We start from the raw sequence: 14,672 nt of genomic DNA, 5'->3' as shown, positions 1-14,672 counted from the left end.
GTGGGAGAGTGGGGTGAGAGGAGGGGGTTGGTGCAGGAGGTGCTGCCTCAGCCTGTGTCAAGCACTCGCTACCCCCCTCGGGCTCTGCCTGCACGGCGCCCCCCTTCCTCTGCAGGCAAGGAAGCGAGAGGAGCTTCGCCAGGCCCGGAAACAACCAGCTGGACTGACGGCTGTGGGGGCTGTCTGTTTCCAGTACAGCGGTACAGCAAGTTCAGGGACAGTGTCTCTGATTCCGCTTTTGTGTTATATCCTTCATCCCCACGGGCTAGATCCCGATTGCTGTTGAAGTGGAAGGAAATCATGGAAGAGTCAGGCTGGCAGGGCCCCGAGGAGGTCTTAGCCCCCTGCTCAAGGCAGGATCAGCCCCATCTAACCTGTTCTTGGAAACATCCAAGGATGGAGATTTTGCCACCTCCCTCAACAGCCTGTTCCAAATGTGGCATGCCAGCCAAACCTGTTGAAACCAGCCCAGATCTTCACAGCGGTGAGAGACTGATGTTTGTGGGATTACACCATCAAGCCAATCCCATATTTCAGCATAGTCTACACCTCCGTGCAGGAGGTCCTGCAGGTGGCATGGGTGCCCCAGTTTGTCCTGGCATTGGATCATTTTTGTGTGTCAAGGAGCAGGGCAGTTAAATCAAACTCTCCCGATGAGCAATCCAGGGAGACGCCTGCATTTCAGTGCCCTGGTTACAGCATGACACATGAATTAGCCAGTGGTGCCCCAGAGATGAAAACAGAGGGAGTCAGGAAGTGACAGGAAGGTGAGTTCACTGGGCAACCAGGTAGGACAGATTAGATTTGACTTTGAGCAAATGAAAGAGAAGCGCACGCACGATGCCAGACGAGGTTTATTTATTTCCTCTCGGGGGTTCTAACAAAAGTCACGTCGGTACAGCGGGATTCTCTGCCAAGCTGGGGAGCAAAGAGCATTCTGCTTGTTGAAGACATGGGGCAGCAGGCACCAAGTAAATGCATTATAAAAGGCAGGTCAAGGAGCGTTTGTGATGAGGATACAGTTTGCAGTTCAGGCTTCTGAGTTCTCTTTGCAGCTCTGGCCCTGAAAGCACGTCATCTCCCTGGTGCTCTGTATCCCCACAAGAAAACAAGGTCAAATAACCCTAACCCTACCTGGGGGCTGGAAAGCCTCATTCACTGCCCTCTGTAAAGTGCTTTGAGATCTCACATGAGAGACGCATTTGCTAAGCAGCATGGAGAGGTCATATTATCTGCCACTGCCTGTTCATCAGACCTACTCTACCAAGCCATTATTTAATGTATCCTGTCAGGGAGGTTTCAGCAAGACTAGGATGCCGTGAGACCAATGCTGGTGACATACTCCCCGAGATCAATCAATATCCCATTAATAAGTGGGAAAAGCCATCATCCTCTAGAACGCTGGTGTAGCACAAAGCCCTTCCCAAGGGCCAAGGCTCAGGACTGGGAGGCGCCTGGGGAGTGAAGTGCCCTGTTCGTTCACAGAACAGTGGAAATCAAGGAGTCCCCCGTCCCAGTACCACCTATCACAGCACAGGGGAAATGGTAGCCAGTGAAGTGAGGCCCAGTTAAAATCCTCTGGGTCTGTGGTCCCCAGTCCTACCTCATTAAAAGCACTGGGGGATTTTAGTTTAGCTTCAGTTCAGCTCAATACCCTGTTGCCCAGCTGTCAGCAAAAATCAGGTTAGAAGTCTCACCCTGGGCTCAGCCCTGAGATTCAGCAGGGATACCATGAAACAGCCTCTCCTGCCATATCCTGATGCTTCTGGGTCCTGAACCACCCTGGAGCAATGAAAGATAAAAAACATCAGAGCCTTCAAATCATCTCCAGTCAGCCTTTAGTCATCATCATAGACTCTACTAGAGTTTAAATCAGGATCTCTACAATTCTCAGGGACCCCCTACCACATCAAATTTCTGAGTCATGAGTACAGAGGTGGGTCAGCATTTGTGGGGCTAGAACTGTTAGCTATTAAAATGTAAATGAACCCAAAATGTGCATCCATTTGTGGCTGCAAAGGAGGGAGGGAGGGAGAGGAGGAGGTGGTGGGGACACAGCAAGAGCCAGCAGCTGGGAAACAAATCTGATCAATATCCCGTTAATAATCCAGCGTCTTTTTAATGACAGGCCCTGTTATTATGGGCTTTTATAAATGGGCTGTAAAAAATTCAGTAAGGCCTGAAATGCGACACACTAGGTCTTCTGGGGTGAATGTACCTTTATTTTAAAAGCAGTGTTTTAAAAGGGGAGAGGTCTGAGAACAGGACAGAGAGCCAGGATTCCTCAGTGCTAACTTTGGCATGGTGGGGTAGAAGTCGCTGCATTTCTCTGGGTCTTGGTATGGCTATTCTATGAGTCTACCACAGCCTAGCTTTAAACTAGCAAGCATGGGCATTTCTCACAGTTTGTGACGATACAGAGCTCAGTGCCAGCTACCTACCTCCAAATAACCCCTCCTAGTACCTCAGCCGGCTAGTTTAAAGCTAGCTTGGATGTGTGTCTACACACCTCTGCAAGGAAGAGAAACTCCTTATCTTTCCCCCACCTCAAAACCAAAGAAGGTATCACTTCCCAGTCTTGCAGCCAGGCAGAAAGGTGGCTTGTGTTTGCAAAGTGCTTTGGAAAGTAACATCCTAAATATTATTAGTACCTGGTCAGCATTACTGTATGTATTCACACATCCCCCCAGCTAAGACTTGCAATTTGTTTTGCAGAGGCAGATTGAAGAAGAAAAAGGATTTTTCCTTTTAACCGAACGGCTCAGAATCCGTTTCTTCCTTTAAGGCCAGCACCCCAGTTTTCACTTGCTAATTTTAGGGAGAGGAGGTGTGTGGTAGGTGAGTAAATAAGGTATGTGGACTAAGATGGTGTTGTACACCACTGATGAGAATGGGCCTGGCTGAGCTGTTGCACTCTGCTGGGTTAAAATCCACCTGAAAAGTGCCTCAGCACAGATCTGACCAGCAGACCAGGTGGATTCAGCAGGGGGTAAAGAAAAAAAAATCAGCTTTCACTTTTATAGGGCAATAGATTCTTAAAAACCACCTATTAAAGAGGCAGCACTGGACCTCAGACACCGCTTACCTTGAACCACCAGCCAGGAAAGCAGCCTCTGTGGACTCCCCATTGATTCCTCCCTTGCATCTCATGCTTGCTCAGGTCACTTGTCAGCAGAGGGTTATTTTTTGTTTTTGAGATACACTGTCAATGGAACCCAGTTTCTGCCATTTGAGGCTGCTCCCTACCCACTTCCTCCTGCCTTCAGGAGCAAGAGAGTCCCGGGTCAGACTGAGGATTTGAGGAGTACAGGCTGGGCTGAATGGGTGCTGGCTCCCCCTTGCTCTCCAGTCACTCCATCTACTTGGGCTGGACCAAGGGGAAGTAAAAGTAGTAGCTGAGCTTGGAGGGACCAGGGTTGGGGAGAACAAAGGGGGACATTAAACGCCTTTGCTTTGGAGAGAAAAGGCCTAGTTTTCTACCTGTGTGAGTGTAAAGTCACAGAGCCCCAAATCCACTCCATAGAGGTGGAAGAGCAGATGCGGGATGTTGCCAGCTCCAACTAGGAGATATGGTCTGTAGCACATTGTCCGTGGAGACTGCAAAGGATGGGCCACTTAGTCCCGGCTGTCATAGTGACCTGATGGCTTGTGCCCATTATCCAATGTAAGTCCCAAATCGGGGTTTGGACTGCAGGACTGCGATTTGGGTAGGTGAGGGTGGAGGGAGGGTGCGCAAGGGATTGGGTGCTTTTATTGTAAAAAGTACGGGTTTCTTAATGCATGTTTAAGATGTGTGATGGAAAGCTTGTGAGAGAGGATATATATATACAACTCTCTATATACAAATATATTTTAATTAAAAAAAAAAAGCCCAGTACCCCAAACATACACACGCACGCATGCACATTTCCTCTCTCATGAGCCTGGATCGTATGTTAATGCTAAGGGGACCAGACATCTCACCCCACAGGATGGTCCTTGCATGGGGCCCCTGACATGTCGGGCCTGGCCTGGCCTGCCTTGCTGGCTGGGGGCTGCTGTAGTATTCCTTAAAAGCAGCCCAGCACAGTATTCCTTGAAGGTGCATGTTCCCCCCCACCGGGTCACCATGGAGACGGTCACCCAGGCTAATTCCCGCCTGGCCTATTCCTTCGCTCTGTTAAGTATTCAGTATCCATGATTCATAAGGGCTGCCCCTCCTCCAGCATATGGTACGGGCCCAGGGCAAAGCCAGCCAGGGACCAGAAGATGAGCTTGGATCCAGTCCCCAGCCAGCAGGGAGCTCAGATGCCAACAGGGGCCCTCATTAGCACCCTGCCAGCAGGAATCACCTGCTTCCAGGGGTTAATATTATTTGAAGAAGCTAGATCAGAGATCCTGTTCACTCCCTGCTCCCACTGCAGGGGCAATAGTTCTGGAAGAAGCTGTTTGGGATATGGGCTGCCCCAACCACGCGCCTGACATCCAGACCTCCCAGGGCCTGGCTGCAGCGTGCTCACCCTCCTGCTCTGCCAGCTGCCGTCACCCAGGGGCTGGGGAGAGGATCTCACTCACTGAAGTTTCTTTTGCAAGAACACATGCAGCCCCATTGCAATGCAGCCATCTCGCCAAGTGCTGGGATGAGGACAGTCCCCCTCGCTGTGCACAGAGCAGGGTGCTGCTGTCCGATGGCCTTGTGGGCTTTGGAGACGGGCTGAGCCAGGCTGGGATGCTTGCAGGTCTGGCGTGCCCATCTGCGCCCCATAGCCCAGGTGCCCTGGCTCTCCTGCCTGCTGCCCTCAAGAGGAAGAGGTGCCCCTGGTCCATCCCTTGATGGCAGGAAGCTGCAGAGGTATGGATTGGTGCTAGTGCAGAGCTCAACAAGTTGGAGCCTGCACCAGGGCAGGTGTAAGCAGCCTGACTGCATGGCCCAGTTGTTTTGCTGCCATCGGCAGGTAGGGAGCAGAAAGAGCAGCAGAGGGGATGCAGGATGGCCTTGGCCTTCTGCCTGCTTTCTGCTCCCACCACATGACACTATGGGGCTGCACTGCAACTCCCACAGCCTTCACCTTTTTGTGCCTCCAAGGGCTTGGGCCCAGCTGGATGAGATGAAGTCACCCCCAGGCAGCCTGGCTAATCCCCTCCTTCCAGGGAGAGCCTTGCCACTGCCACAGCCCAGTTACAGAGTCAATCCTCAGCTACCTAAAGAGGGCTGGGAGCCCTTGAACTGGCTTCTTCCTTGATTTTCCTCCTTGATTTTCCTACACAGACTCCAAGATCCCTGGGGGCACAGTTGCTCTTTTTGGCCTGACCCTCTGACCTCTTATGTTCCAGGGTCTTGGGTGGCAACAGGGCATCATGGACACCATTGCAAAACAAGCGATGCTTACAATCAAGGTGGTTTCTTTATGCTAAGGGCTCCTGAGCTCATACAGCCAAAGCTGCTGGTTCAGAGGAAAGCCAGAGCAACAGGGGGTCACAGGCTTCTCCAAAGAAAGCCTATTCAAGCGGGGCCATTCTCAGAAGCCAAACCAAGCCAAAAATAAATAAATAAATACATAAATAAAACCTGTGGAGCAAGGACTCTTTAAAAGGGCCTTCTTTTCAGTGAGACGGCTGGCCTCACACCAGCGATTTTGATCAAGGAGCTCCCCAAAAGGGACAATGAGGCAAGGTTTAGCTCAGTGGCTCTCAACCAGGGTGCCTGGAGATACCTCCAAGGGTGCATTAGCACTATTAGACATAATTCACAAGATAAACACAGAGATTTGAAATAGGAATCTGTAGTGTTAAAACCCTTCTGCCCTGCTGTGGCTTTGTTGAATTCTTTGCAACAGAATTGCCCTGGTATTTTTCTCCAGTCAAAAATCAAGTGCAAACTAAGAACTGACATCTTCCAAGGGTATGCCTGGCATCTAAAAAAAAAGGTTGAGAGCCACTAGTTTAGCTTTTGATAGCCGTCTCCAGCAGGCTGCCAGTCATTGACAGCATGTAGTATTGCTCACAAAAAAAGCTATGTTCTAGCACATGAAAACTAAGCACAGGATGCTTCCCCCTTCAAGACACCCGAACAAGGCATTTCATGCCCTGCAGTTTGAGAGATCCATAAAATACACCGTGTTCCTGGCCCCAGAACAAGAACAGAGCTTTCCCATTGCTCCTTCAATCAAACAGCTTGAAGACCAGCCTGCAGCACAGCCCAGCTGTTGCTGGCTCTGGCAGGCCAACCTTAGCAAGCAGCTGCCTGTCTAAACTGGGGGAGGTTTCTTGCCTTAATGGGCGAGGGAGCTCTCTGGAGGCTTGTTTGGAAGAGAAAGCAGTCAGTTAATAAGGCACCGAGCAGCACTAATTAGCTCAGTCCGAACCAGGTTATGATTGATAGCAGGAACTTGGCGAAATGTTCTTCTTTCCCACCCCTCCATGGGCTTCATGCCCACTGCTGTGACCCCAGCCTGCTGCATGAGCCAGGCTGGCCTGATGTGGAAGACTAACTCCAGCTGCTGAAAGGCCCCTCAAAGGCCAGTGACAGTGATCTACTATCTGGGGATATTCTGAGCTGCCAGTGCAAGCTGGGGATAAAAGAGACCTGGAACTGAGGCCTTGCAAAAGAGGACAAGCAAAAATACTTCTCCTAACTCAAAACCAAGAACAGAATAAGCCATATGCCAGCTATGGGGTGATCATCACCGAGCCACATGAAGGGGGTGGGCACCTTCTCCAGTCACAAAGCAGTTGTGTGATGCCAGGGAAACACGATGGAGACAAGCACAGCTACGCCTCCCTTACATAACACTGCGTTCTCCAGGGGTTCAGTGCAAAACATCTCTAGCATAGTTTCATAGTTAGTAGGGGCAGAAGGGACCTGAGCAGATCATCAAGTCCAACCCCCTGCCAGGGCAGGAAAGAGTACTGGGGTCAAAAGACCCCAACAAGGTAATTGTCAAGCCTTGTCTTAAAGACCCCCAGGGTAGGAGCCAGCACCATTTCGCTTGGAAGTTGGTTCCAGATCCTAGCCACCCTGACCATGAAGTAGCGCCTCCTGATGTCTAATCTGAATTTACCCTCTGTCAGCTTGTGACCATTATTTCTAGTCACTCCTGGCAGTGCTCGGGAGAACAGGGACTCCCCCAATGTCTGCTGGTCCCCCCTGACTAGTTTGTAACAGGCCACTACATTCCCCCCTCAGCCTTCTCTTATGGAGGGTTTAGAGAAGCTAAATGCACTGCTGCTTTCCTGCCATTGATTCACTGATGCAATCCCAGGATAACCGTCCAGACATACTTCATGAAGTCCCAGGATAAACTGTTAGCAAACAGTTTACGGAAGCCGGAGGGGAGAGATGTGTCCCAGCTCACAGAGCATTGTTAGGAGCCAGCAGCAACTCGTTAGCTCCCATAACAGCATGGCACCCAAGCTGTGTTTTTCAAAGGGCCAAAGTGAGGAATAAGAATACATCTCTTGCTTTTGGGACAAGTTCTTTAATTAGACCCCAAGAGACCCTGGTTTTGCGTCTTGTTCCTGCTGGAAAATGCTAGGAACAGACATTGCATTTGGTCCTGGACAAATTGTGCCCATATTTGTCCTGGAACAGAACTATCCCAGGATTGTCTACGCCACTGCCCTTCTAAATCTGGGTTGAGAGAGGCTAAATGCACTGCTGCTTTCCTGCCATTGATTCAATGATGCAATCCCAGGATAACTGTGCAGACATACTTCATGAAGTCCCAGGATAAACTGTTAGCACTCTGTCCCAGGACAAACCCAAAGGTTCATGGGAAATGATCTGAACAACTACACTTTGCCCTAGAATAGAATAGTTAATTCCAGGACAAATGTGACATGTTTGTAGCCTGCCATGCTTCCCACCTTGGTTATGAGGCTCTACAACTAGTTCTGAACAGGGAATAGTGTTACTGCTATGCTACTAAGGGAAAGGGCACTCACGGAGTGGCTGGAAGGGGAGAAACAGTGTCTCTGTGTCCCGGTACTCCTGTATTTATCACTATTTCAGCCCCATGCACTGATCTGGGCACAGCTGTGGCTTGAAGCCGTTTAATACAGTTATATCTCCTTCCTCCTGACTGCAAGAGCTGCTCAGGATGGTACACACGCATGAAATGTCTCACTTAAAAAAACCCCCAGAAATATTAATAATAATTACAAAAAAAAAAAGAATTCACACATCGGGGGAACTGCATGGAATGGAGCATCAACAGTTGCCCGCCGATATCTCTGCAGCCAACAGTCCCAGATCTGAGCTCCCAGTCCAACCAGTTGCTTTCTTGGACTCCTTACTGGACTCGGGCAAGTGAGGCAGAGATTTGGAGTGGGTACCCGAGCGTGGCCCCAGCAGGTTGCTGCTTCTGGCTGCCATGGCCCCAGGCAGGCTCTGGCATCGTGGGGGCTCCGTGGTCCCTGGAGGCTGCTTGGGGTGGCAGCAGGCCGGTGACGTCTTGTCTGCGGTGGCAGGTGCAGAGCGGAGGAGGGAGCTGGGGGCCAGCAGGTTGTTGTGGAGGAAGAGGATGACACTGTAGGTGCTGGCGTTGAGGCCGAGCAGGGCCTGCCCCATGGCACTGTTCCAGGGGCCCAGGGGTGGGTTGCAGATGGGAGAGGTGTGCATCCATGTCAAGTTCATGGCAGACCAGTCGGCCAAGAGCCGGGCTTGCTCCCTCCACGCTGCCGCAGGGTCTGGTCGCTGGGGTGTTTCTACAGCAGGACTCTGGACGGGGTTGCTGCTGCGAGCTGCCCACTTGTCTGGGTAGCTGCCTGCCACAGGGGGCCTGGACTGGGGCTGAAGGGGACAGAGGCACATTACCCCCTTGCTGAGGCTGCACCTTCCCTGCCATGGTCCCTTGGCTTGACCTTCTCCCCTCCCATATCCTTCTTTCCTTGATGTCCCCCCTTGCCCAGCAGCTCAATGCTGTCCCAGCCCTCCAACATCCCCCCCTGGACTCCCCTCAGCCCACACAGGCTGAGGGATGTTGCCAATCAGACATGGACTCTGAAGTGAGAGACAAGGCTGTGGGCTCTCACCTTGGCCGGCTTGCGGGTCTCCTCTTGGGTGCCATGCTCGGGGCAGGAGGTCTTCAAGGCGACACGAGGGAACCAAACCTTGAGCATCATCTCCACCTGCAGCAAGGTGCCCAGATATCGCTCCCTGCAGAGTGACAGCAGAGCGCTGGTGACTCAGAGGCCAGCAGGTGTCTGCTTTACCCCCACCCCAGTGAGACAGCCTGGGTGGGTAGATCACAGGGGCATCATGCCCTTAGTATGAGGAGGGAGTCAGACTGATGCTCGTGTTGGGGGACCTGAGTGAGCTTGGCAAAGGGCCCAGAAGCAGCTGAGAAGCCTCCAAAATGGGCCAAGGGCTGCAACGGTGCAAGCTCCACTTGCAGAGTGCCAGAAACAGTCCCTCTCTGCAAACAGATGCCTGCTCCATCCCAGGACCCAGGGAAGCTCCTTCTGCAATGGGACCAAAAGGCAGGGGGAGATGGTAGGAGGGTGTCTGTGGTTTCAGCTGAGGGCAGGACTCAGTGCAAAACTGCACCATAGAGTCTCTCAGGGCATGGTGACAAGGGACAGGCTGATGGTGGTGGGGCTAAGTGCTTGTCATTCTGGCATGTCTGTCCTCTGGGGCCCATGAGTCCAGCAGCAAGGTGCGGGGGGCACCAGCACCATCCCGGGCAGCCTGTGGAGGCTGGAAGCCAGGATGAGACCTCCCCAGGCTTAGCTTGATGCTAGGCCTCCTTCCCACAATGGGCTGCACAGATCCCCTGCAGCTCATAAGAGCTATAAACTCAGACCCTACTCACCCCATCTCCGGCTTCTGCAGCACCCCGATGATCCGCTGGATCCTGTCCATGGCCACGCTCTGTTGGAAACTGCTTAAACCTGGGGAGATCAAAGGGAGGCCCCGGCTGTGAGCTGCAGGCTTTGACTGCGCTGACACAGGGTAATTAACCAGGCCTGGAAGCCCACGCAGGAGGCTGAATCAGCTTCTAGGCTGCTCAGACTCTGGCTTCCCTGGGGAGCTGATTGCAGCAATTATATGCAGCCAGCACAAGGTGGGGGCTGTGAAGGCACCGAGATGCAGCTGGGGTGGGGAATCCAGCAGCTTGGCCTCCGAAGCAGGGGATATTCCAGCCACAGAGCAGGATCAGCTCCCCTGGGTGATGCAGGTGCAGCAAGAGCAAACTCAGCCCTACCACGCCCAGAGCCAGCCCCTTATGGAGCAGGCAGGTGCCCGGGGCTCTGTGAACACCCCAGTGGGTGGGCACTGCCCCAAGCTAGCTGCAAGCACCTGGGAGAACCTGGGCATAGGCAGAGCCAGGAGCAGGCAGCTCCACACATGTACCTGGCGCCAGTGCAAGCACACATAGGGACACGTGCCTGGGGCATGGCAGGAGAGAAAGGGAAAAGGTGGCTGTCCATGTGGGCATGGAGGCTGGTTACAACCGGTGCTACCAGGGCAGGATGCCAGGGCCTTGCCAGCTCCCTGCAGACTCCATCTGCTTTGCATCAAGGCAATGAACAAGGAGCTCTGGAATCACAGGGCACCCCAGGGGCATTGAACTGGGGCAAAGGTTAGGGCAAGGGGTGAGAAAAGTCACGTCTGTGCTTTTAAATCTGCTGCTTGGAAAGGGAGACTTGGTTGCAAAGCCCCTGGGATCAAAGCTCTGTTCAGCACTGAGAAGCAGGGCCCCAGACTATAGTTAAGAGAGCAGCTGGCTCATGAGATATCTACCCATGGCAGGCCAGGCCCTCCCCCGCCAGCGCCCAGAGCCCATGAATATTTCACACCAACGCTCTGCTGAGCTCCAGCATGGAGATGATGAAATTCCAGCCCCACAATGCCAGCTGAGGGGGTGCTGGGAGAGAGCAGATCAGCTTGGACACCAGAGACAGCGGAGTCGCCCATGCTGCTGCAAGCCAGGGTTGATGTACTGAAGTCCGAGGGGTCTTAACTGGGGCACAACTGAGCTCAGCCGTTGACCCCAGGCATAAAGGCCTGGATATGCCCTATGAAAGGGACAAGATTCTGCCCTTGATGGGGCAGGCACTGCCCAGCAAGGGAGGGAAGGGAGCGCAGGATTAAGCCTGCTCGCATGGTCCCTACACGGGCCTGGAAGGACCAAATCATAAGGAAAAAAGAGAGAGGAAATAGGGAATGCACGTGTGAGCCACACTCACCTTTCTCATAGCGGCCCACCTTCAGCCCATTCAGAAGCTCCATGAGAGGCCGGATGAAGCCCTGGAGCTCCAGGCACTGCAGGGGCAGAGTGGGGAGTCAGCAAAGCCTGTCTGGAGAGGTTCCCCAGGACCTTCCCGGGGAAAGAAAACTGGTGGCAGAGCCCCCCCACAAACTCTAACAACCCCATTCTTCCACTCTCCCAGGTCACCTGAGATCCACTCCCCTTGCTGTGCCTTGTCCCTTAACCCATGGGCTGACAACCCTGCAACCTGTCTGGGCATTCCCTCCCATCCCATCGGGTGGATCAAATGCTCCCTGGCTTCTCCCTTCCTCCCATGGCTGAACAGCACATGGGAAGCTAAGGCACAACCACCATGATGCTCAGAATCAAGCTGTAGACTGGGCATCACAGGCTCACATGACCCCACGGTCAGCCTCTTCATTTGGTGGGAGAGGGGACACAGCCTGGCAGGACCCCAGCTAGCATCAGACTCCGCATGCCAATCAAAGGGGCTCTATGCCCCTGCCTGTCCTCACAGCACTCACCTTCTGTGCAAACAGACGGTCCCCTTCAGTGCAGGCTGCCCCTGGCACCTGCCTGGCCTCCACCTCCCTGCTTCTCTGCCTCTTCATCCCGTGAGCTGGCATTGCGGCAGTGTATTCGGGGTTCCCCCTCAGCTCCTCTGAGCGCATCAAGCGCTTGCGGCCACTCTCCAACCTCTGCTGGCTTAGACGCCTGCCAGGGAGGCCATTCACCCTGTCTGCCAGGCATGAACGGGCAGTGGGGTACCAGTGACGCTGCCTGGCAGAGCCCAGCATCCGGTGCTGGCGATCCGGGCACAGCCTGCTGGGACGAGTCCATAGGGCCTTGGGTGAGAACAGGCCCCTCTCATCTGGGGTGGCTCTAGGGCTCTGGGAGCCATCCCGCTCCTTCTCTGCCTCACTCTCGCTGCCAGACAGGAAGACACCCATGTCAGAGCCTTCATCCTCCTCCTCGCCAGGGCCGCTCTCCACTGAGTACAGAGACTCACAGGACGACATGCTGCAGGAAGACTCCATTGTGACTGGTATCTGCCAGAAGACAAGGGGGAGGCATGAGCAGTGAGAGACGAAGGGGCTGCAGTCACCATGACCTCAGGGGAGTGGCTGGATCCTGGCACTCAGCTCCTTCTGAAGCCCAGACCCCACAGCCTCGGCACACGGTGCTGTGGAGTCGTCTCCCTTGGGGAAGCTAAAAATAGAATCATGTCCCCTGACAAAGCTAAAAATAGATGTCCCCACATCTTTCTGGGGGCTACAACTGACATACAAAGGGTTAAGGAACAAAGGAACTGATTTTATTCCTCTCTCCAAGGCTGGTTCCCCAGCAAGAAATCATAGATGGGTGCCACTGGGCCACCCCCAGGACAGGTCTGCCCTGAAGTACTGGCAACGGGTGCCCTTGAGGGACAGGGGGCATAAGGCTCTGTATGCCCCAGCCCAGCATGCCAGGAGGAGTGACAGGGACAGAGCACGGGACTGTCTCAAAGAGCCCCTGCCCCCGCAGTCACTGGCGGTGCCACTCTGCGTGGGGGGGGAACGGCAGCGCATCCCGGCCCCGTGCTGCATAGACAAGGGCAGCTCCCAGTCAGGGGCAATCCCCCAAGGGCGTCCCTCCCCAAGCCAGGAAGCCAAGAAGCAAAACCCCTGTGTAAATAGTTCAGGCAGGCGCCCCCAGCCTCTCTCTGGCAAAGCAGCCGACTCATTCCCGGACTGTGGCGCCACAAAGCGAGCTGGAGCTCAAGCCCGCCCCCGCCCCGGCCACAGGGGCCAGATCACGTCAGCGATCGACTTCTCCTTCCTGGCTGCGGGGGCTGCCCAAACCAAGCGAAGGAATGGGAGGCCGGTACAGAGAAGAGACCCGGTGTCTCTCTGGAGGGGCCCGAGCCGTGGCCAGGGGCCACTGTGGCAGCGCTGCAGGGGACCGGGCGCGCGATGAAAGGGGGGAGCCGGGACCCAGCGCGCGCCACACCGGGGAGGTGCGACTGGGATCCATAAAAGCAGAACTCAAGTGTAAAAGAAGGACCCCCCCTCCCCCCCGGCTGGCGACACGGGGTCCCTGCGGCGGGGCTGCGGTCCGGTCCGCCCCTGCAGCCAGCACAAAGCCGGGCGGGGCCCCGGGGGAGGCTGGGCGGTCAGGCCGCGAGGGCCCCGCTCGGCCCGGGGGAGGAGATGGGGATGGCGGGGGGGACCCGGCGCGGCGCAACCCCCGCCCGGAGGCGGCTGCAACCGGCAGCCGGCAGAGACCGACCCCGCCCGCTCGGCCTGGCTCGGAGCAGCGGAGCCCTGCACCCCCCCGGGACCCGGAGCCCGGTGCCCGCACTCACCAGCTCCAGCGGCGGCTCTGACTCTGCTCGGCTCGGCTCGGCTCCGCCCGCAGCCCCGCGCCGACTCCACGCGGACACGTGCGGGCCGGCACGTGCGGCTCCCCGCGCCCCGTCCGCCGCGCCCCCATTGGCTGCCCGCTGCCGGGCCGTGAACGCTAGGCCCCGCCCGCCGCGGCCCCATTGGCCGGCGGTCGCCCAATGGCGGCGCAGCGCGGAGCGGATTGGCTGGGGAGGTGGGGCGCCGGGCCACGCCCCTCCATGTGGCTGCAAGAGAAGGACGCACGGGGGAGGGGCCACGCCCCCTTCCCTCTGCCTGCCGCATTGAGGTGGGGGTGGGGCGGGCGGACTGGGGGGAGGAGGATGGTGGGAGACACTGGGGGGCGAAGGTGGGGGGCAGGGGAGGGTGATGGAGGGTGGTGGGAGAAACTGGGGAGTCAGGGAACAACTGGGAAGAGGGGACTGAGGGGAGGATGAAGGGTTTGGGGGTGACGATGGGGGAGATTGGGAGGAACAGCTTGGAGGGGTTGGGAAGGATGGTCGCGGAAGCTGGGGGGACTGAGGGAATGTCTGGGAAGGGGGGGTCTGGGGGGCGGACGTGGGGGAACAGCTGGAAAGAGGGGGTAGAGAAGGGACTCAAGGAAGGGACCAGGCCGGGGATTGGGGGGTGCAGGGAGAGGGCAGAGGCAGGGGTGAAGCTGGCAGGGACCAGGCAGCTTCCCAGGTGCTCAGTCTCACCCCTGCCCCAGCACAGTGGTGGGGTCGGGGGGTCCCAGACAGCTGGCCAGAGCCAGGCAGAACTGGGAGCCGTTGGCCCCCAAGGAGGAGGCTCCCCTCAGAGCCGCTGTGGCCCAGTGGCTCGTGGAAGCTGACAAAGCCCTCTCTGTGCACCCTGCTGGGGTCCCAGCCAGCAGCCCCGGGGCTGCCTCAAGCCCCTTGTCCACCTCCCAGGGGCCGGGAGCTGCTCAGACGGTTTCCTGGGGAGTCGAAGCGCCCAGGCAGCATGGGCCCAGGCAGTTCCTGAGCTCTGGCGCAGGTGCATTTGTCCTGTGCTTCCACAGGGGAGCTACAGTCGGGCACAGGCTGTGCGAGGCCCTCAGGGCTGGGCCCCGTTGTGCCAGCTGGCACCCGGGCTGGGC

The 14,672-nt window shown here is 55.8% G+C and overlaps 1 protein-coding gene across 1 annotated transcript; it reads right to left on the bottom strand.

Moving 5' to 3' along the window:
• Positions 1-841: 841 nt before the first annotated feature.
• Positions 842-13,691, bottom strand: CIART (circadian associated repressor of transcription). Its single transcript, XM_090053543.1, has 6 exons — positions 13,537-13,691; positions 11,717-12,241; positions 11,170-11,245; positions 9,792-9,870; positions 9,013-9,136; positions 842-8,770 (listed from the first exon to the last, which is right to left on the bottom strand). The coding sequence occupies exons 2-6, from the start codon at positions 12,227-12,229 to the stop codon at positions 8,189-8,191; spliced, it is 1,374 nt and encodes a 457-aa protein (XP_089909669.1). The 5' UTR covers positions 12,230-12,241; positions 13,537-13,691; the 3' UTR covers positions 842-8,188.
• Positions 13,692-14,672: the final 981 nt, after the last annotated feature.

The sequence above is a fragment of the Crocodylus siamensis genome, chromosome 6, assembly GCF_052110815.1.
Source record: "Crocodylus siamensis isolate JL-2025a chromosome 6, ASM5211081v1, whole genome shotgun sequence".
Taxonomy (NCBI): domain Eukaryota; kingdom Metazoa; phylum Chordata; order Crocodylia; family Crocodylidae; genus Crocodylus; species Crocodylus siamensis.
The sequence above is the reverse complement of the archived record's forward strand: the minus strand, read 5'-3'. Positions and strand labels throughout refer to the sequence as shown.